At 34.7% G+C, this 21731-nt stretch overlaps 3 protein-coding genes across 4 annotated transcripts in view; 1 reads left to right on the top strand and 2 right to left on the bottom strand.

The window, feature by feature from the left end:
- The window catches only part of LOC112508550, a 6533-nt gene extending 1195 nt beyond the window's left edge, over positions 1-5338 (bottom strand). Inside the window, exons 1-14 of the mRNA XM_025113217.1 lie at positions 4908-5338; positions 4741-4791; positions 4418-4636; positions 4238-4336; positions 4106-4161; positions 3529-3640; positions 3201-3380; positions 2776-3015; positions 1551-1763; positions 1270-1470; positions 1068-1139; positions 687-977; positions 180-278; positions 3-92 (exon numbers count right to left, since the gene is read on the bottom strand). Of these exons, the coding sequence (XP_024968985.1) occupies positions 3-92; positions 180-278; positions 687-977; positions 1068-1139; positions 1270-1470; positions 1551-1763; positions 2776-3015; positions 3201-3380; positions 3529-3640; positions 4106-4161; positions 4238-4336; positions 4418-4636; positions 4741-4791; positions 4908-5039 (2055 nt within the window). The 5' untranslated portion in view covers positions 5040-5338. The remainder of the gene's footprint in view (positions 1-2; positions 93-179; positions 279-686; positions 978-1067; positions 1140-1269; positions 1471-1550; positions 1764-2775; positions 3016-3200; positions 3381-3528; positions 3641-4105; positions 4162-4237; positions 4337-4417; positions 4637-4740; positions 4792-4907) is intronic.
- Positions 5339-9280: 3942 nt separating this feature from the next.
- On the top strand, positions 9281-13093 carry LOC112508551 (CDPK-related kinase 4-like). Its single transcript, XM_025113218.1, has 10 exons — positions 9281-9781; positions 9877-10007; positions 10119-10269; positions 10396-10474; positions 10591-10887; positions 11133-11242; positions 11329-11433; positions 11553-11615; positions 12129-12296; positions 12953-13093. The coding sequence occupies exons 1-10, from the start codon at positions 9281-9283 to the stop codon at positions 13091-13093; spliced, it is 1746 nt and encodes a 581-aa protein (XP_024968986.1).
- Positions 13094-17488: 4395 nt separating this feature from the next.
- LOC112508867 (cytochrome b5-like) lies at positions 17489-20695 on the bottom strand. 2 transcript variants are annotated; one of them, XM_025113675.1, is made up of 4 exons: positions 20596-20695; positions 20388-20482; positions 18495-18561; positions 17489-17891 (listed from the first exon to the last, which is right to left on the bottom strand). In XM_025113675.1, exons 2-4 carry the CDS (start codon positions 20472-20474, stop codon positions 17638-17640), a joined length of 408 nt encoding a protein of 135 aa, XP_024969443.1. In that variant the 5' UTR covers positions 20475-20482; positions 20596-20695; the 3' UTR covers positions 17489-17637. The 2 variants fall into 2 exon arrangements, with proteins under 2 accessions (XP_024969443.1, XP_024969442.1); XM_025113674.1 differs by having other exon boundaries at positions 20388-20488; positions 20596-20694.
- Positions 20696-21731: the final 1036 nt, after the last annotated feature.

Genomic DNA, 21731 nt, shown 5'->3' on the forward strand with positions numbered 1-21731 from the left:
GCGGCACGAACTTTTGCATGAGCCACCATAGCAGCTATGATTTCTTGCGCACCCTCCCGAACTTGAATATGATCCCCTTCCATCACAAACAACTGAAACAGAAAACAAGATAACTTAAGTTACTCTTGCCGGCATTTACAAAAAATAACATGGTCTACAATCAAGACACACGAACTCACTTCAGGATGACTGCCCAGAAAAACATCAAGTTTTCCATGCTTATTCTCATAATCAGACCAATGCAGGGGCGCAAGCATTTTGTTGAGCCTACTCAAAAGCTGTCAAAAGAGATCACCAGCTACTTCAAACCGGGAAGAGTTACATCGTGAGATATAAAAAAGTAGGATTGGGTTCAGGGAAAAACCGCAAGGAAATGAAAAACTGAGGAACACCCAGGTTATCGTTCATCTGACAATATGCACATGTGCATACAAGTAATTTGTAAGCAATTTGTCCGGTTTGCAGACGTCCATAAAAACCAAGAAACAGCTTCAATTACTTGTATGCACATGTGCATATAGTCCAGATAAATGGTTACCGGGGTGTTCCTATTTCTTCATTTTCTTGGGGGTTTCCCCTGAACCTAATGTGTAAAATTTGATGTTATAGGCCTTCTAAGCCCTCAGTACCACACTGGCAACATTCGCAAATATGGTAGCCACATGTTAAACACAATTGTTACTAACCGTTGAGCTGATTTGTATTCTGCCTCCAGGACCAGGTGGTATTGTCCGAACAACACAAGCCAACAAAGTTTCTTCATCAAAGAGAGCCATATCTGCGGTCTTTCCTCCTAACAAAGGGCTTTTCTGTCCAGTAGAGACATACCCTTCTGGCGTGGTGGCCTTGTTCACTGTGGGGTCGCTGGCCTTTACTGAGCAAATAACTTCAGAGGCAATGGCAGCAGAGCCAAGAAATTCCGTGGTTGAATTTTGAACCTCACTTCCATGGTTAGACAAAAAGTTCCCATTTATTTCCTGTGCTAGTCAATACCCAAGATCAGCATACCATCTTAAAAACCTAAATCATATGGGATAGATGGCAGTTAATGCAAACATAAGACTAACCTGGTGCACATTGTCAGAATGATTCAACCTCAGGGAGGCATGAAATTGAGAAGAGATTTGTTGCAAGCTCTGCTGTCATTTGGCATTTACAAYGTAGCTATAATCAGTTGACTCAAAAATCTGAGAAACTCATGCAGATTCACAAAGATAATTCAAATGAAAACATTTGAAGCCTAACAAGCTTATTTATATTTTATACYACCTGTTCTTCCTCATTTGGTGAAGACGGGACAGAATGGGCCTCCAGCCCCTGGCTGATATCCGAATCCAAAAAATCAGAACGCAAAGCTTGCCCATCTACAGACGCTTCATAGTTGTAATTAGTTTCTGGTCTCAATGAATTCTGATCATTATGGGAAGGGTACTGTTCATGGTTTTGCATCTGTAARCTTTCTGTGAAAGCCTGTAAGAAATGTAAGGGATAAGCATATAACATGAACAACGTCTCAAGTAGAAAGTGCAAAAGAATATATCTGCCCACACCTGTTGATTCTGCCAATGTGGGAGGGACGAGTTCGCAGGTACCGAATGGAACTGACCAACATGAGATTGGACAAGATGTGAATTTGCATTTTGKGGCAACCCTTGATGATGCAAAATAAATGGATGTAGAGCTGCCAACTGTCCAGGTGGAAAGTAGGTTGGCAGTCCATGTAATGATTGAGGAGCCATTTGAACCGCAGGGATGTTGTCGGTCTGAAATACATATTGACATAAATAATTATTCAATGTTGGCCTCTAGGTTCAAGAAAACCAAACAACTTTTCAAGGGATAGATCAGTACCCTCCATAAACAAAATAAAATATAACAATTTCTGATACATACCTCCATATGCTAGACCATAATACTATGCAAGAAACATGACTCACCCAACAAAATTCCCAATGAATACAAAACAAAAATGGCTTGTGTGAGAAAAATGTTGTCAGAGTCTAGTACTGATGTGTAATGGCTTGTTCTCAGGTGTTGTGTTCTTAGTATTTAGTGGTGTGTCCCCAGTATATGATGTTTTTCCCTTTTGGTAAGACGAGTTTATGTAACCCCAAAAATTACTATTCGGAAATGACAAAACAATAATATCGGCATCTTGGGTAAATTCTCATAGAGGATGAGTTGCCTAAGAAAAGAATCTGAGATCTTAAACATACTTGTTTCCTACCTTCCATCATTCATCTCCAACTGCAGGAACAGACACCAAAAAAATATACCTTATAGTCTAAGTTATCTAACCAATTTTTGACGGACAATATGAACATTGTCAGATTATTAGCAATATACTCAAAAGAAGAGCAAAAGCCATTTTTCCTTTGTCCAGATATATATGAAGATAAAATCAATACCTGCAAATAGTTTGTTGCCCCCATTGGCCTATTATAACAGGTGAGCCCCCTGATGATACATCCTCTTATAAAACAATGCTACTGTTCTCTAATATACATTAACCCTCAGACATGATCCAAGAGACATGAGATGGGTTAACAGATATTAGATAACAATAGCATTATTTATTTTATAAGAGGATGTATCATCAGGGGTCACCACCAACGGAGAAACTATTTACAGGTATTGATTTTATATTCATATAAATTTGAACAAAGCTAAAAACAGAACTTTGTATGTTAGACTTTAGATATTTACCCTAACTTGGAACCCAAAATTGTGGATAAATTTTATCATAAATAGTAAACAGAAGATACCAGCATCTACCTGTGCAGAGACAATTTCTGCATCCCCGTTCTGGAGACCCCTTGAATCACCAGCAGGGCTGCTTCCTCCACTAGCCTCCAATTGACTTCCATTGCTATGTAGAAAATGAGATGTGTCCTTTACATGCGTTTGAGTTGTACGTGACCCATCAGAGTAAGTGCCGCTCCTTTCTCTTGCCTCAGACAACTCAATCTCCAGCTGTTGTAGTGTGTGCATATGAAGTCTTTCCATCTCAGAAAACTGGCACACATCATACTATAAAGTTACCAACTGTGGACAACTAAATGTTTACTTAAAATCAACTGAAATGAACATGGCACACACATCCATTATTTGGCAAAAAAGAATCAATGAATATAAGAAATAAACAATCAACTACAAATATCTCTGTAAACTGCAATATTACTTCTGCAACTTAAATTAACCTGTCTCTGGCAACCAATCCAAAGCTGGTTGTATTGTTCAGTGCGCTCTCTCAACTCAGCCTGCAAAGAGTGATTGGTAGTTGACTGCAAGGCGTCCATCTCCTGAACTCGTGCAATCCAAGCTTGTGCTTCTCGTATTTTTTCATCTTTATATATGAGAGTTTCTTGGGCAACTCTATGCTGGAAGAGATGACACAGGTAAGAACATTATTTCACAAAGAATAAAGAACAGGGAACCCATAAAACCAATGAGCTTTGAAGCGTTTCCTCCATATTCCATTATAGCAGCAAATAACATAGTAAATCATAAGCAGACATAAGAGAGTACCTGTTCCTGCAATTCAATAAACTGTCGCTCCTTTTCTTGAATATGTTCTTGTAGGTCATGAATTTTTTTAAGATGTTGAGCCCTTTCAGCTTCAGAATTATCACGCTCTCTCCTGTAAATGCATACAATCCAACTTTTTTATTACAATCATCAAATATAACATATAGATATGAATATACATATATTTCAAGAAAGTGCCAAGGTAAGCAATACAAGCAGAAACAGTCAAACTTCACCATGGTCAGGCTTATCTTACTCATTTAGCTCATTCCACAAACAACACTAAATAAGTGTAAAAAATCTAGTGTGAAGTGCAAATTCCATATGCTTTGTTATTTGATAGATGCGTAAATACAATGAATTGAACAAGGGGGAAAAAAGAAAATTCAGGTTGTATATCACCAGGCTAAAGAATCGGCTTCAGCTGGTCATCTGACTTGCCCATAAAAATGCATCAAACAACATATGCAATTGGAAAGTAATCAGGCCCAAAAAGATGCAGATGATAATTTCACCAGCCAAAGACACTTGTAAGAATCACGAGAATCAGAAAGACAAGATAAGTTTAAAGATATACCGAAAGGTTGCAAGTTCTTTGTTTTGCTCCCGTAAGAGGTCCTCTTTGGCCCATGCCTATACCAATAGAAAACAACCATTATATTAAAGAATGATATATCAGAATCGTGTGACGAAATGTTTAGGTACGTACCGCTTCATGGTCTATTCTAATTGCATGGAGCTCCTTATCTTTATCGTCCAAAGTCCTTTGTAAGTCCATTATAGCTTTTTCCCTTTCATGTAGTTGCTCCTTTATGCACCCCACATTCTAGTGAGCCACACAACTTCATTTAAATAGAGACATAAATTATAGGACCAATTCTTAAAATACCTGAAGTTTGACAGTTGCAGTAATTTGCTCTTTGATCTGTGAATCAAATCGTTCTTGCATCCCCATTACTTCTGATCTAGCTATGAGCCGAGCTTTTAGATTAACCTCCAGATGCTGAAGTTGTTCTCTTTGTTTCACAACATCATCAAGATGTAATTCATGATCAGAACCTCCATCAACACTTATCGAAAAGAAGTCCACATTCACAGGTTCTCTACCCTAGTGCAACATAACATTCAACAAATCACACTCCTTTCCATCCTACTTGATTGGAAAAAAAAACAAAAAACAAAATCACCAACTCAAAGAAACAAGCATTGTACCTCATACATCAGTCTCTCATCACCCTGCCCTAACTTTGAACGGTCCACCTCCTAATTACCAAAAACAAGTAAAATGTACACGAAACCAGAAACCAGAAACCAAAATCCAAAACCCTAACATTTGCGAAAAGAAGAAAATAATGAAAGTATTAGGCAACAGATTTTACCTCGTTGCCGGAGCTTTGAACAGGATGATCAGAAACAACACGCCATTCTTTCCGAGAAGACTGAGATTGAGAAGATGGCATCGTGATAGAAACCCCACGTGCTGCGACGGCGACACTAGCGGCCGCCTCCATCGAAAAATCAAACTAACACCCACCGTCAACCCCCAATTAACTCTTACCTTTGAAAACCCTAACAAGGAATCAAAAAGAAACCTAAAAAAGGAGAGTGATTTGATGTAACAAAGATTAAGAACACGAAAACCCTAGTTAATCAAGTCAAAAGGAGTTGGATAAAATCGAAGCGCTGAATGCAGTAACAACTGTGGATTATGCAAGAGGGTGTTCGATTCCGGGATTGAATGCAAGGGTTTTAGTTTAGAAAGATTGGGGAAATAATATTTCAATTATATCCGATCAACTAAAACCTAAATATTTTATAATCAAGTATTTTGTTCACATAATTAATATTAAATTAAACTTATTAAAATAAAGTAATTGTTAGGGTTGGATGTAAGATTTTCACGTAGTAGATATGGGGGAATTTTTAACGGAGGATGAGCTCCCGCCATTTATATCTATGGACCTCTCTCCCACGCGCCTTTTGTTGTCCGTGTATTCACTCGCTGCGTTTTTACCGATTTCCGGCCCAAGGCCCACTTTGCGTTTTTCGGGCTGATCCAGCCTTTTATAATTTGGACTCGGTCTCTGTCGTGTCGGGTATGACCCGTTTTAATTTTATTTTAGGATAAATTATAACATACTCTTTTTAAGAAAATAGCTTAAAAATCTATAGAGGGGGCTTAATACTTTATATATTTTGATAACTGTGATAACTTTTATTTTAAGGTATTATTTCATATAATTTATTATTATTTAAAGATGGTATTTAATGTACCTATGAACATATATTTGTTTAATAATCTGTTTGTCTCATATGTATGTGGTTCACACTATGAAACTTTTTACGTGTAACTGGATTTTTTTGTTTTCAAATTTATAGCAGAAGAATTAAACAATATATTTATCATAATCGTAACAATTTAAATATATAACCACTAATAGAGTGTTTGGTTAGAAGTATTAAGCAGCAATCAATGATAATGAAAATAAAAGAAGTTTTTTGGTCTTCTATAATAAAATGTGTTCATTCCTCTAGAAGTCCAAAATTTCATTCCTAGTTAAACTGGGAGGAATGAAAATTCTTTCTCGTTTTTCATTTGCATTCCTTATTTTATTCCCCAACCTGAAGTAACCAAACAGACACTAGTTTTATATTAATACTATCATACGTAAGACTTAGTTAATGAAGCTTAAAACAACAAAAGCAACCATCGTTGTAACCAGAGTTTTCCCTCTTCAACAACATAAAGAAGGTTCCATGGAATATCCTTTAGTTTTCATCGTAAGAAAAGTCATTTATTTATATCAATTCTTAAAAGGAAAAAAATGATGTTAATGATGTCGTTTTATTGGGGTAAATTGCATAAAAAATTAGTGTATGTTTTAGGTAATGTATTTTTAAAACTTTTATTTTTGTAATTGACATATAAAGTTTTACACATTTAAGTACTCGGATAACCGATTGAATGATTAATCGGTTACCATAATGATGTGGTGAGTGATGTGGTATCCGGTTAATACTTCAGCAAATAATATTGAGTTGGATACCATATCACTCGTCATATCAACATGGTAACCGATTAGTGTTTCAACCGTTATCCGAGTATGTAAATGTTTAAAACTTTATATCTTATGCACCAAAATATAAGTTACGAAAATATGTTACTCAAAATATAAATCAAGTTAAAGTACATTGTTTTTTTTTTCATGAAATTTGCACCTTGACTTGCTACCCTTTTAAAAAAGCATATAAAAAAGAAATGAGTTTAAAGAAAACCTTTTAGATAGTTTAACTTCTAATCTATATATCGGTCACTAATTTATCAGTTGGTCATAAAATATAACACGTATTATTAAGAGTGTTTGAGAAAATGCAAATTAATATGGAAAACAAGATTAATCGTGCAATATGGTTTGGTTTCCGTTCAGAAAAATGTTATTGTTATACTTTGTAGGGCTTAAATCATTTGAAAAACCTGTACATCGTGATAATTGTGAGAGTTATTATTATAAGGTATTTTTTCATATAAATTTTTTTCCATCTAATGCTAAAAGCTAAATATATTGATTAACATAAAATTGTTTCATATGTATTCGATTCACAATGTGAAACTTTTTAGTTGTAAATTTTGTTTCACGAACATATAAAAAGTGCTCACATTGTGAGACAAATATAGGTGAACCAAACACATTGTGGAATACATATATGTTAATCAATACGCTAAATCAAAGTCAGGTGGAAAAAAAATTAATATGAAATAACACATGATGCACTGATTATCAATGATATCATAATTTTATGAGCTCCTCTCATGCTCTCTCTCTCTGTATGTATTTAATCATATGTGTAATTAATCATTATATTGGTAACCGTTTGAAATGCGTAAGGATCGACATTGATGAAACTCTGGATGTATGGTTTAAATACTGAAAATACAAAATTATTACTTTTGATGACAGATTCAAGTATTAACCTGGTATTGTCATAAAAACCAGGTATGAATCGGTCACTTGGACATGAAATGGGACGTTATGGGTCATTTATGTTTAAAAAATATATTATTAATTATATAACATTTAACTGTTGACCAGTGACCGGTTAAATTATGACTCAACTTTTTTTGCTAAAAATGACCAACCTTTTTAGGATTGGTTAAATCTCGATTTATTAAGGTTATTTGGTTGATTCTCTATTAAAATCTGCATGAATGAAATTGTTCATGTGAATTAATTTATATACATAGATTGATAAAGTTTTTGTTTGATAGAGTTTTCCATCGACAGAGAGAGTGTTTTTGATTGGAAATGTCATATTTGAAAGAAACTTGCATTTTTTCTAAAAGCTTACTGAAAAAACCACTATAAAACAACCATGTATAGTTCAAGACACATAAGTTGTAAGCCTCAGTAAACACACTAAGCTACTAACAAACAAACCTTAACATTAGACACAAATGCAGTATCTTAAAGTTGGTGGATGGCCCTATTAATTTTTGTCTCTTTTATATAGGTAAATATATATATATTTTTTTTTGGTTTCTACTATAGGTCCCTCAATAATTTTCTATACGTTCCCATCAACAAAAAAATACCTCGAAATCAACCAAAAAACTGAAAAGTCTGTTAAATAAAAAAAATCCGAGAAATCAACCAAAAAAACTTTAAAATCCTTCAAAACAATAGAATTACACCACTTAGGTGGCGTTTTTTTTTTTTTTTAAAGGTGTTGAAGTTTGAATTCACTTTTGACTTGTAAGAAGTGATTCTAAAATCTGAAACATGGATCAGTAAGATTGTTTGTTTTTACGTATGAAGTTTGAATCGGTCAAACTCGTGAAAAAATATAAAAGATAAATATTTTTTACAAAAGTATAAAAGATAAATAGTTTTTGCTAACAAATCTCTTACGGTCCATAAAATATGAAATATTTGGTAGAGGAAAGATTATGATTAAAAGGTATTAAGAAATCCATTTACCACTTAAAAAGTTTAGAGGACGTTTAGAGATTTTAAGAGTCTTATTTTAGAACAAACACCCTCTTAATACCTAAACATCTAAATGAATCAAACTTAGGGGTGTTTGGGATTGCTTATTTGAAACAGCTTATGCTTTTCTACAAAAACATTTATTAACTTATTATAACTCATAAAGATTTAACTTCTTCAAAAACCATTTATCACCGGTTTGGCACCGGTATAAGTTATTTATCCAAATACTTAAAAGTGTTTATTACCGATGTCATACCGAATTAAGTCAATAAATTATTTTTATAAGTAATGTCAATCACCCGAGGAGTATTGAAAAGTAATTTTGAAAAAACCAAAGATACCGTTAAACTTTTCGGGTCAAATATGAGCAATGCAGGCGGACCCATTTGTCGAATTGTGCATGTCTGAAAGTACCCACCAGCAATAGGCAGTAGGCAATAGGCAATAGTAAATAGTCATGGATAGGATATTGATGATGATACATGCGAACCACCATTAATGTAATCATCATTCAATTCATCTTTTCCTTTGGTAGAGATGGTTGTTTAATGTGATCATCTTCAAAATTTAATGCCTTCATCTTACTTCTGCCCATAAAACTCACATCTAAAAATGGCAACAAAATCGTTTTGACTCTTTCTCTCTCCATTGAAATCATCTACATATATATATAATGCTATATATCTATAAATCCGTCATCTTCTATGCTCACTTTCTAATCATGACTCTGATTTTGCTCTAGAAAAATCTCTTTTTTGCCGTCGATGGGGCATTGCTGTAGCAAAGGCGCCGTCAAAGAAGACGTTAACACTGGATCAATCGCGGGTGTCAACTACCAGAATGAGCGTCCAAGTCGGAAACCGCCGACTCCCGCTGGCGACACTCCGGTTCACTCTTTCACCGGTAGTCCATGGCAGATCCCGTTCCCGGAGGGAGTTGGGGCTACTCCTTCACCGGCGGGGACACCACGACGATCAATGCTGAAGTGGCCGTTTCCACCTCCGTCTCCGGCGAAACCAATCATGTCGGCGATACGGAAACGACGGGAGATAAAAAAGGAAAAATCGAAGATTCCAGAAGAAGAAGGGAAGGAAACAGAGATATCATTGGATAAAACTTTCGGGTATTCTAGAAACTTCCGATCAAGATATGAGTTGGGGAAGGAGGTGGGAAGAGGGCATTTTGGTCATACTTGTGTAGCTAAGTGTAAAAAGGGAGCTCTCAAGAACCAGTCTGTTGCAGTTAAAATTATATCAAAATCTAAGGTATTCAACTATTCATTAATGAATTCTTAAATTACCCAGAACAAATTTCCGTGAAATATGGTGAAAATGAAGCTAACGACGATGGTGGATTTTAGATGACAACGGCTATATCGATCGAAGATGTTCGTAGAGAGGTGATGTTATTAAAAGGGTTATGTGGGCATCAACACATGGTGCATTTCTATGATGCATTTGAAGATGATCAGAATGTGTACATAGTAATGGAGTATGCAAAATCACCTCTCAAGTCTTCTTGGCTTTCTATGCAAACATATTCACTTATGCATATTCACAAGTGATTATGATGAATAATCATACTTCTTCTTTTGTGTGACAGATTGTGTGAAGGGGGGGAGCTTCTTGACCGGATATTATCCAAGGGTGGAAGATATACCGAAACCGATGCTAAATCGATAGTTATGCAAATTCTGAGTGTAGCTTCATTTATTCATCTTCAAGGAGTTGTGCATCGTGATTTAAAGCCAGAGGTACCGGTTAAATTCACAATCTCTTTCATTTAAGCAATAATCGGATGTTGGATTCACTTGTGATCCAATGTATAACGGTCTCGAGCTTCGTTTTAACTTCCAACATTTGCAATGATGCTTGAACAGAACTTTCTTTTTAGCACAAAAGATGAAGCTTCTCCAATGAAGGTTATCGATTTTGGTTTATCCGACTTTGTTAGACCAGGTAAGTTGCCTTTTTAATTTTATTCGACTTTAAAGTAAGCCAAATATGTCTTAATAGACTGCTTTATATGACTTAAGTTTATACGACCAAAAAGACTGGTTCTTGTTTATCTACAGATCAAAGGCTGAATGATATTGTCGGCAGTGCATACTATGTTGCACCTGAAGTGCTTCATAGATCGTATAACGTTGAGGCTGACATGTGGAGTATCGGGGTTATAACGTACATATTATTATGTGGAAGTCGACCCTTTTTTGCTAGAACTGAATCGGGTATATTCCGTTCAGTGGTAAGAGCTGATCCAAATCTTAACTGCTCGCCTTGGCCTTCCGTGTCTCCGGAAGCCAAAGATTTCGTCAAAAGACTCCTTAACAAGGATCATAGAAAACGAATGACCGCGTCTCAAGCTCTCAGTAAGATATATTTATCCATCTTTATAGGAGCAGATTCATTTGATAACCAAGCAACCAGTGAATATTCATAATGAATGACATAATTATCCATGATGTTCATTATGAATTTTTATGTTATTCATTAGGAATATGCATGATATTCATTGGTCTGTTCTCAAAATATCTACGATTCCTAAATAAACTTTCCTCAGTCTTCATAAACCTCGACAAGTAACAACATATAATGCGATCAAACGCATTTGCAGCACATCCATGGTTGAGAGATGAAAACCATGATGTACCATTGGACATTCTGGTCTACAAATTGGTCAAGTCGTATGTTCGAGCCACGCCTTTAAGGCGTGCAGCATTGAAGGTATATATACGCATAGGGAGGTAAAAACCCGGTTCTTTTTTATTGAGTTTTTGAAGCTTTTTTCCGCTTGTTTTCGAATGTTGCAGGCTCTCTCCAAAGCTTTGACAGAGGATGAACTGATATACTTAAGTGCCCAGTTTAATCACTTGGAACCAAAAGACGGGTGTGTTTCACTCGATAATTTCAAAACGGTCTGTTGCTGATTCTTCGACTTATTGCATCTTTGTAGCGATACGTATTAAACTCCTCGTGATCTTAGATATCCGATTCATATATGTGTATGTAGACCTCATACGGTGTAAACTTGTAGGCTCTTGTGAAACATTCCACTGCTGCTATGAAAGAATCGAGAGTGCTTGATATCTTGGAGAAGGTAAAACTCACAAAATCGATTTTTTAGGACGTCAAATATGTCTGGATGTCCTAATAGACTGCTTTATATGACTTAAGTTTATAGAATCAAACAATTGTTCGTCATATGTAAAGGTGTTACAATAACTTGATAAGATGTTTTTGGGCTCGTGACTCGTTTCTTTTAGGAGACTTTTAAAATCAAACGTATTATTAGTCTTTTTATGACATTGTTTGAGTAAAGATGTCTTATAAACATAAATGTCCAATAAAAAAGATTGTTCTTTCTGACATTTTTGTCCAGTAAGAAAATTAATAGGACATTTTGTTTTAAAAGTGTACTAAAAACTTGTTACGATGTCTCAGTACGTTTAAAAATCCTATTATTTGGTCAATAGAGCAGTTTGTTGTGACATTTAAACATATTTGACATCCTATAAAGTTGATTTTGTTGTAGTGACACATCTTGATGTCTCTGGGTTTTTACTATGTTTGGCTCGTAATAACAACAATGGGTTGGGTTCTATGATTGCAGATGAAGCCCCTATCGTATACTCAAATGACGTTTGAAGAGTTTTCCGCAGCTGCAATCAGCCCGCATCAACTCGAGGCTCTTCAAGGATGGGAAGCTATCGCAAATACGGCTTTTCAGTACTTTGAACTCGAAGGAAACCGCACCATTTCTATAGAAGCATTAGCACAGGTGCTGACTTTAAACCTCTCTTCTTATGCTACAATTGCAACAAAATTGGTTTTATAGGACGCCTAGATTGTCAAAGTGTCATAATTGAATACTTTATAGAACTTAAGTTTATAGGACCAAACTCTAAAGCGTCTTATCCAAAGAGTGTTACAATAGGTTTATATGATGTTTTTAGGTATTTTAAAAAGTTTTTAGGATGCTTTTAAAATAAAGTGCTTTTGAAAAGTGTCCTATAAACCCGTCTTTATAGGATACTTGTGTTCACAGGACACCTTCAAATAGTGTCGTATAAAATAGTTGCTACGTTATTTTAGTTTTATAAACATCCTAAAAAACTAGTTAAAACGCCTGAAAACATCCGATAAACCTATTGCAGATATGAAGTTTTTTGGTTTCGTCCTATAAACTCACGTCATATAAAGTATTTTTACGACTCCTCTACATTTTAGGTGTCCTATATAAAATCAATTTTGTTGTAGTGTACACTCTCAAATGTTTGTTTCTTTTTTAACAAATGGCCATTGGCTCGGCAGTACCCGAGTTATTGGCAGACCCCAATCTTTCACGAGGTCATGGGTTCAAATTCAATAAAAGTGAAGTTATATAAATATTATATACTTCAAATATGTCGGTTTTTTGAGTATGGTGTCGTGCAGGAAATGAACGTGGGCGAATCTACTCATTCGACACTGAAGGATTGGATACGGAGCAGTGATGGAAAACTCAATTTTCTTGGATATACGAAGTTTTTGCATGGTTTGTCAATTCGTAGTTCCAACACGAGACAACAACAATAACACCGCGAATTCTAGTTTTCTTTCGTGTACAATTGTGTTGTACGTTGGTCGATCGTCATGCCCGACAGTCGTCGGGTTTGATAAAGTCTTTCAGAAGTTATAATTTTCATTTATTTTAAAATATATTTCGTTGCCTAATTTCAGTCTTACAAGTTACTCATCGAATACCATTCTTGATCACATGGAACACCTCTACCAATTCCCATTCTTTCTCACATTATAACATCAAAAGCGTATCAAGTTAAACAAGAAAATTATATATATATATATATATATATATATATATATATATATATATAATCACAATGTGTTTGTTTTACATGTATTGAACTTTTTTTTGTCGTGTTTGTGAAACAAAAAATACACGTAAAAAGGTTTCATATTGTAAACCGGACAAATATAAAACAAACATAATGTGAACAAATATATGTTGATCAATACATTTACTATAACTAAATGAAAAAAAATGAAATAAAATAAAACTTTAAGATAGAATTAAGTTGTGACGGATGTCATAAATTTTAGAGCTCTTAAGCCCTATATATATATATGAATGTATATATGTTACATTTGATCTGTGTTTCTTGTTTTTGTGGTTTATATCAATCAAACTATATAAATTTACAGACCCATCTCCTAAAACTAATAAAGAATAGCACCCAATTAAGATCTAGAATTGAGCCAGGGAAAAGATGGTATCTTGATCAATCTTTGAAGCAGCATATATGATGATGGTTATGATGATGATGGTGATGATGATGATGATGATGATGCTGATGATGGTCATGATCAATCAAGCCTTGAACATTACAGAAATCTTGGATATTGCAAGGGATGCTAATGGGTCCTTGATGATGGAATCCGTACTCATTCTCAGCTTCTTTCAAGAGGTCCATGAACAATGGATGGTTGATGTACGTCACTGGTATTATAAATCTCTTCTGTTCTTCACCTTCATGTCCCACCATCACAGCTACATACCCTTTTGGTATATTCATCTTCTGTTCATGATGATGATGATGATGATGTTGTTGTTGATGATGATGATGCAGATGGAAGATGAATGAATACTCTCCAGCACCCATAATCAAGATTCCAGAATACCAAAGACTTGTTCTCTCTTTTTTTGGTTTTCTGGAGAACCGAGCGCAGAGCTTGAAGAATGAAGAATGAAGAATGAAGGTGGGTGAGATCCATATATATATATATTGGGGATAAGGGTAAGAGTGTAATTTAACAATTGAGGGTGTTGATTCTATATAAGGATGGTATTTGACTTTGATTACACGCGAAGGAAGGAGGAAATGGGGCGGGTTTTAACTGGATACGGAAGCGGGCCAAGACCGTGTAAAGTCGGGTGGGCAATTTGGTATTTTTATAAAAGAGAATATTCCTGAAGTCAAAATGGTTTTCTTAAAAGAGAAGGTCTTCGTCTTTGCATAAAATAAATAAATAAATTAATATTTGGAAAATAAAATATGTAAAAAGTCAATGCAAGGAAGAAGGAGAGGAATTCCAACTTTCAAGCATGTAAGGAAACGACACGTGGGATTGAAGGGTAGGTGTCATCTGTCATCATACATAAAGTCTTGGTATTTGACTTTATATATGCAAGAAGGCAAAGTGGCAAGTGTTTTTTGAAAGGGAAAGTAAAAAAGTGGCAACTAAAGAAACCTTTTTAGCAAAACATTCAAGCAAAAGTAGAAAGTGGCAACTGCTTAATAGACTTTTTTTTTTTTTTTTAATTTAAATAAAGCATTCTAGAAGTCGTAAATTTTATCGTTGTAAGACGGGTTTTTTATGGTGTAATATACTGTGACATGTTTTTACGGTGTTATAGGTTTGCAGCTTGTAACCAATGGTGGGACATGAGCCTAAGAACCTAAGGGATCGAACCTAATCTTCTACAAATATGTTACGTACACAAGTTCAATTTTTTTTCGTCTTTAGTGTAATAGACATATACCTTAAAAAACTACAAAAATACACCATCCATATTTAAACTCTTAAACAAGACAAGACAGTTATATGAAATCTTCATAATACATCATTCATCAAAGTGGAATTTGTTGATCTTTTACAACCTACAATTTTTGCAAATCTTCTTCCAAACTAATGTTTACATCAAGGCAAAAGATCGTATGAGAATGAGAGATGGAAAAAAAGCAGGATGATACTTACTGGTGCTCTAAGCAGGGAAAGAAAAAAGCAAGGGGGCCATGGCCCCCATTGCCCTCACTGCATACTTTTCATCTGGATATGTCGAAACCGTAAAAAAGTGTCTTGCGACGTTGACTTGTGATTTCTTAGCTATTTTGTGATTTTTTTGGAGATCGATGAAAAGTAAAAGGAAAATTTTCCCCACTTGGTTATTTATGATAACTGCCCCAAGTTTTAACCCTTCACAAAGATTTGTCCTTCGTTTGAGTCAGGACGTGTAGAGATTGGTACTCCGTAAAAAAACATGATTAGATTAAGGGCTTGTTTGTTTTTTGAAAAAAAACCATTTAATGCCTCTTAAGTCTGAACCGGTCAGACGTTTTTATTTTCAGACCGTTTGTTTTTTTTATATAAATAAGAGCTGAAAAGCTCTTAATTTGTTCTGAAAAAAAAGTGATAACATAATCACTTAAATCCTCTTAATCGCTCCCTCCAGACTCTCCCCTCCATCCTCACCTCCAGATTTAGTCCTCCAAATCTATCTCGCAAGACATTCGATCTCCAAATCAATCACGACCCAGATCGATCCACATATTCTCGTAAAATCATGACCCAGATCGATCCAAATCTATCAGATCCAAAACTTGACTGATTCAGATTTCAGATTTCAGACGTAAAAACAAACAGTCTGATTGATTCAGATTTCAGACTTCAGTACCACCTCTTAAAATTCAGAAGTGAAATCAGACTTCAGACTTCCGAACCTCTTAAAAAACAAACGCCACCTAATTGTTTGTGTTTAAGCAGATTAATTGTTTTTTCTTGTTCTTGTATTTTTAAACCTTTTAAAAGATATTCCAGATAATAACCAGTTAGTCCAGTCTTTCGGTAAACAAAAAGGTAGAAGGGCATGTTTGTCTTTTCTATTAAATTTTTTATATCGCATAAGATGATTGAAACATGAACAACATGCATATTATGATTCATCTAATTCAACCGTTCGTAATCCTTGTTTGATGAATAAGTAAAAAACAAATACAATTAAATACCATTTGAGGAAGAAAAAGAAAGAACAAAGAGGCTCGACGACAGGGTCTATCAAATCAATCTGTTTGCGTGGCCAGCCGAGGATCTACTGAAGGGGTGCTTGGTTCATTTCAAAGGAATCGGGATAGAAATGAGAATGGTTATGAAGATGCATGGGAATGTCGGAGAATGAAAAATTGATGTGGGAGTCCAGGGTCTATTGTCCCCGGAGACCTATGATCGGGCTCACAAATGTTGTCGTGCTTAGACACGTGCAACATTGGCTACAAGACTCTGATTCATATCAACGACCAGTCAATTCGAATCTCGAAACGAGAAGCATGCATGTTTTATTTCACTTTCGTGTTTTTTCTGCTAACTTTTACAAATTTTCGTTTAGACTTTTATGCTCGGTCCATAATATTTTTCAAATCCATTTTGTTTTAGCCTTCTTATTTACTTTTTGTTTGCGTAATCTAGATGGTCATTGATTGAATAAAAAAAATCTTTTTTCTTCCAAATTAGAGTTCATTAAGAATTCAATTCGAAGCCCAAAGTTTGGTATTTATGGAATCAACAAACTTTGGAAGAGAATATTTCGGCATTCACAAAATCAACGGGATTAATCTTCAGTTTGATTTAATCCGCTTTCAGACCATCATTACCCACTTCTAAACAATCACTTATTGCATTATATTAAACCAAACATCGATATTTATCCTCGTTCCTATTCTCAAACTTCAATGCATAGAACAAACAAGGGAACTATTTCCCATGCGGGTCGCATCGTAGACAACAGTCAAAGTCGGTATACATTTTACTCTCTTTATTTATATACGAAAATAGATAAGAAAGGAGGGCTGYCGAGGCCCGGAACTTCTCCGAGAGGTTCCTCTCGATATCAAACATCACTTTGCTTACTTCTTTTTCATTAAACCCTTAATGGATTAAGTTGTTTGTTTTGAATACATTTATTTGTTTAAGAGACGACATACCAATGGGTTTGAAGAAGGCAAAAAGAAGGTTAGATTATTTCAGGGGCATTTCTATTATTAATATTGTTTGAGGCAGCCTAGTGTGGACAATTGAGCGGCCCTAGCTTATTCCAAATAGCCATTTTGGCTTAATGGCTTAACAATTAAGCCATAAAGATACACCCCTGTATGGCTGAGCAAATAGGAAGTCGAGACAATTAAGCTCATTAAGCTATAAGTAAACAACACCTTATTCTCATTTCTCAATTGATGGCCAAATCTTTAGCAAGAAGATTAATATGTAAAAGCAGGAGTTTAAATTGTAATTAAATGAACCAATAATGCAAAACATCCAGCACTCTTATTAAACTAGATGACGTTAAATCAAGCAGAATTCTCTCTTGTGTAGGATCTGACTGTGAAAGCCAAGCCCAAAATCATGAAGGGCACCAGAAACTGCAATATCTTAATGAATTCAGGAGTGTTGTCTGAATTGTAGATCTTATCAGTAGATAGAACATAAGCACGTTTCGCTGGAACAGTTGATTTGTCTATCTCACCAATGTAATATTTATCCATCAGAACTCTAGCGTTATCACTGTGCCCGACATCCTCAAAATCAACTGTCGCATCCTTCCCTGAAATATATATAATTCCATGCACCAAACATACCAGTTAAAAAACCAAACTAATTCAGTAAATCCGCTCAAATACCGGAGGTAGCATGTATGCAGACCTTGCATCTGCCCTGGGACAAAATGTGAGTGTGTGCAAAAAACAAGTATACTGAAGATATATCTGCGGAGGAAAAGCTAAGGCGCTGTTTGGTTTATTTTTTATCAAGTCATGTATGAATAAAGCTGTATGTGTGGATTAAGTTTGGGGAAGAGTTGTTTCATAGATGGAAGAAACGTGTTTTTTGATTGGGAGGAGCAGGCTTGATAAAAACTTGGCTTTCTGAATAAAGTTTCCAGAAGCTTACTGAATAAGCCACTTTCTACATAATTAAGCCACTACCAAATAGTCATGTATAGTTGACTGAATAAGCTGCGAGTCCTATTAAGCTCATTAAGCTGCTAACAAACAGGCCCTAAGACTAGTGTATGACAAATAGGTAGATACAATCATACTATAATAGACAAGATAGTGACAAGAATGGATGATGTGCTTTATTTTTTATGATCTGACTCGTAAGAGAAAATTGGTCAAAACACTTGTAATAAGTAGTGAGAGTAACATACCCGTTGCTGCTAGCATAACTTCGTCGCCTCCAGGGTGATCGTCCATGAAGGGGGTTACATCATAAACCTGATACAGTTTAGGTAAGCAAGGCAATGGCATATGGAAAAATAGTATTATAGCATACAGAAAGATTGAGTTGCAGCCAAATGGTGTGGATATGTGAGGATGGTTTTGATGTATTTTCTGACGCACAATTTGGCAATTTTTTCATCTGTCAAGAAGTTGGTTTTTATGGATTTTGTGAACTTTTGACATGGATGGATTTCTGAGTGTCAGTTTTCCACAAGTAAACATTTGGTGCAATGCAAGTTAAATTGTAAATTTGTTCCCTTCCCTCTTCTAATTACAGGGTGAGAGATATATTCTTTACTGATAGCCAACTATGTAAACAATTTATATTGGAAACAGTAATTTATCATATCGTTTCTAAACCCTCTCTTTTGCTTGGATCATAGGAACGTTCCCCTTGGTGCACAGAGCAGAGAAGATTAGAAATACACACAGATACTTGTACAGTTGTATGTGCACACACACACAAGGCCAGTAATCAATAGTTAACTAATGTTGCAGCCTTGCAGGGTTGAAGACCATTATTAGGTAGATCTATTTCCAGAACAACTAGAAAAGATTGAGAAACTTGACTCGGAAAGGACCTTCTAACAAATTTCAATTGGTGTTATGCTATTGTTGTTTACAATTGATGGAGTGATTATTAAGAACACACTTGTAAGAAAAATTCTTATCACATCATTGCCAACTCATCTTATTAAGAACCTCTACAAAATCCCACCATTAATTTTTATTATATATTTTTAAATCAATTAAAAATCTAGTAAAATAACATTTAACACAAAATTTAAGGTAAGAACCAAGGTTCATGTACAAGAACTCAAAGAAAATGGGTGACTGCACAATGGTATTGACTTGTAAGAACTATATTTTTGCTTATAAGATAATGTTACTCTAAGACAATGTTACTGCTCTTAAGACTTCAAAATGATGATGGATGATAGAGCACACTCCAAATAGAACCCAATAAATGCTTAGGCAAGAAGCGGTTCTTCATCGAGAAAGTCCTTTAGCGTAAATGATTTGAACATTTTCACCTAATGATTAAAACTAATAAAATTTTGAGAAGGTTGACTTGAATAGTAGCTACCCATTGCAGCAACTGTTTCTTAAAAGTTCATGAACCTTTGTGGAAAAGCTTGGAGAACAGATGCCAAATGGAAATGAAGCAAGATAGTATTACCAAAGTCAAGGCACAAGATCAATGTCTTTTCTTCACCTTGGGGGGGTTTGCAGTAGATATTGCTGCTTTAAGGGATAACTTACAATGCTAGATGCCTAGATTGCTTAATCTATCGTATTTTCACTGATTATGGAAGCCTATAGACAAAGCTGCTGAGTGCGGAGACTGTGGAGAGTTTCCTAAGGCAGCATCGAAATTACTGAAAACAACTTTGAAATCAAATCTAATAATGATTCATTATAAACTTGTGTCGTTGTAATTCTTCAAATAACACCAAGTCAATACAAAATCACAGGTCAAATGCACCACGACATTGTGTTTCATTATTGTCCGCAATTTAAAATCAATTTAAAATTTATGATTGAAAACCAGCAGTTAGCATCGAAATCTCTCGGTAAGGATTACTCTCTCTTGTTATAAATTCTTCGCCCATCACTACTAGTAATACCATGTAATGCCACTTCGCATAATTTTTAACTAATGAATTACAGATTTACAGTAGCCTACTACTAACATTGAACTTAACAAGCTACAAACCCTCAAAATCAAACATGATTAATTACGAGATGATAAAAATAAAAAAAACTACAAAAACAGTGCAGAATCAGTAAATTTGAAATCAAATCAGAAAACATGGGACCTTTCCAGAGATGATAACCCAGCAGTCTTTGGTTTTGTTGTGCTTAGAGACCTCAGCAAAGACGAAAGTTTTCTGATCTGTAGCCATTACTATATCTGCCACTTCACAAACAACATCACATCAAAATCAACATAACAACGATTCAAATCTAGAAATCACGTATCAATCCAACAAAACAGAGAAAATTAGGAGGATTCAATCTGCTTACAGATGATAGAGCGACGAAGCTTTCGCAACACACACTCTGTATCCCTTCGATACTATTGGACTTCGATTACACGGAAGCAGGTAGAAGCCATGGACGGACATTGGGTATTATTTATACGTGAATAGCTTGCAGCACGCTCATTTTGACTCAATCCCAGCCCCCCTCGATATATAAATATTTAACCCTTTTTTAAATGACGTGAGAATATAAAATCACTTTTAATCTTACCCTATTTTATGAATTACCGTTATTATGGGAATTTGTTTGGTATATCTGTATACTTTATTAGTGTTGATATTCAATTATGATTGATTTAAAGAATATATAACTTTTTTTTTCTTATAGTAACTTTCATTCTCATCGGAACTCAATCCAATATGACAAAGGAGAACTCGGTATTGTGATGAGATGTGTGAATACAATCTCAACCTCAAATCAAAAGTTAAATTAGAAAATTAATAATTTTAGTAATTTGATTTAAAATTTGAAATAAAGAGAATTTCAAGTATTTTAAGAATCTTATATTTTTCTTTACTTTTCTCTCTTATCCCTTCCGACGTGAACATTTCACTGTAATACTCGTTGTATAGTAGTTGTGATGCATTAATTAGGGTCATTTTCTCTATATACCCAGTAAACTTATTGATGTCCACTGTGATACCTAATATATACATGTCATGATACCCTAAGATACACAATATGATATATTGTAAATAACGAAAACACATAACGTGATACAAATGAAACAACCAAAATTCACGTTATGTTACCGGCATCAAAGGTTCAAAAATATTACATTGTGGAGAGTTACGAATTTCATAATTATGATAGTTATTTATTTACTATTTATGAAGAGAATAAATTAATTAAACATATTTAAGAGTTATATTTTTTTATTATTAAATTATTATTATTTATTTAATAAATAATATAATTATATTAAAGCAGTGACTCATATTGAATCTTAGGAATTCCATCAAATTTATAATTCTTATTTAATCACCTTTATTATATAATAATTATTAAAAAAATAAATAGGTGGTGACATAATAGAATAGAATTGTACCAAGAAAAAACAACATAACAAATTTATTTAAATATTTAAAAAATTAAAATATAAATAAAGTCGTAATGTG

Source organism: Cynara cardunculus (assembly GCF_001531365.2).
Source record: "Cynara cardunculus var. scolymus isolate 2C chromosome LG 3, CcrdV1, whole genome shotgun sequence".
NCBI lineage: Eukaryota > Viridiplantae > Streptophyta > Magnoliopsida > Asterales > Asteraceae > Cynara > Cynara cardunculus.

What these genes read in the sequence shown, in the direction of transcription:
- LOC112508551 (XM_025113218.1), top strand. Translation starts at nt 9,281, where the DNA reads ATGGGGCATTGCTGTAGCAAAGGCGCCGTCAAAGAAGACGTTAACACT. An exon ending in ATCCGACTTTGTTAGACCAG is followed by an intron (nt 10,475 to 10,590) that starts GTAAGTTGCCTT and finishes GTTTATCTACAG; the next exon opens with ATCAAAGGCTGAATGATATT. An exon ending in CACTCGATAATTTCAAAACG is followed by an intron (nt 11,434 to 11,552) that starts GTCTGTTGCTGA and finishes GTAAACTTGTAG; the next exon opens with GCTCTTGTGAAACATTCCAC.
- LOC112508867 (XM_025113675.1), bottom strand. Translation starts at nt 20,474, where the DNA reads ATGGCTACAGATCAGAAAACTTTCGTCTTTGCTGAGGTCTCTAAGCAC. An exon ending in GGGTTATCATCTCTGGAAAG is followed by an intron (nt 18,562 to 20,387) that starts GTCCCATGTTTT and finishes AAACTGTATCAG; the next exon opens with GTTTATGATGTAACCCCCTT. An exon ending in AGTTATGCTAGCAGCAACGG is followed by an intron (nt 17,892 to 18,494) that starts GTATGTTACTCT and finishes TATATATTTCAG; the next exon opens with GGAAGGATGCGACAGTTGAT.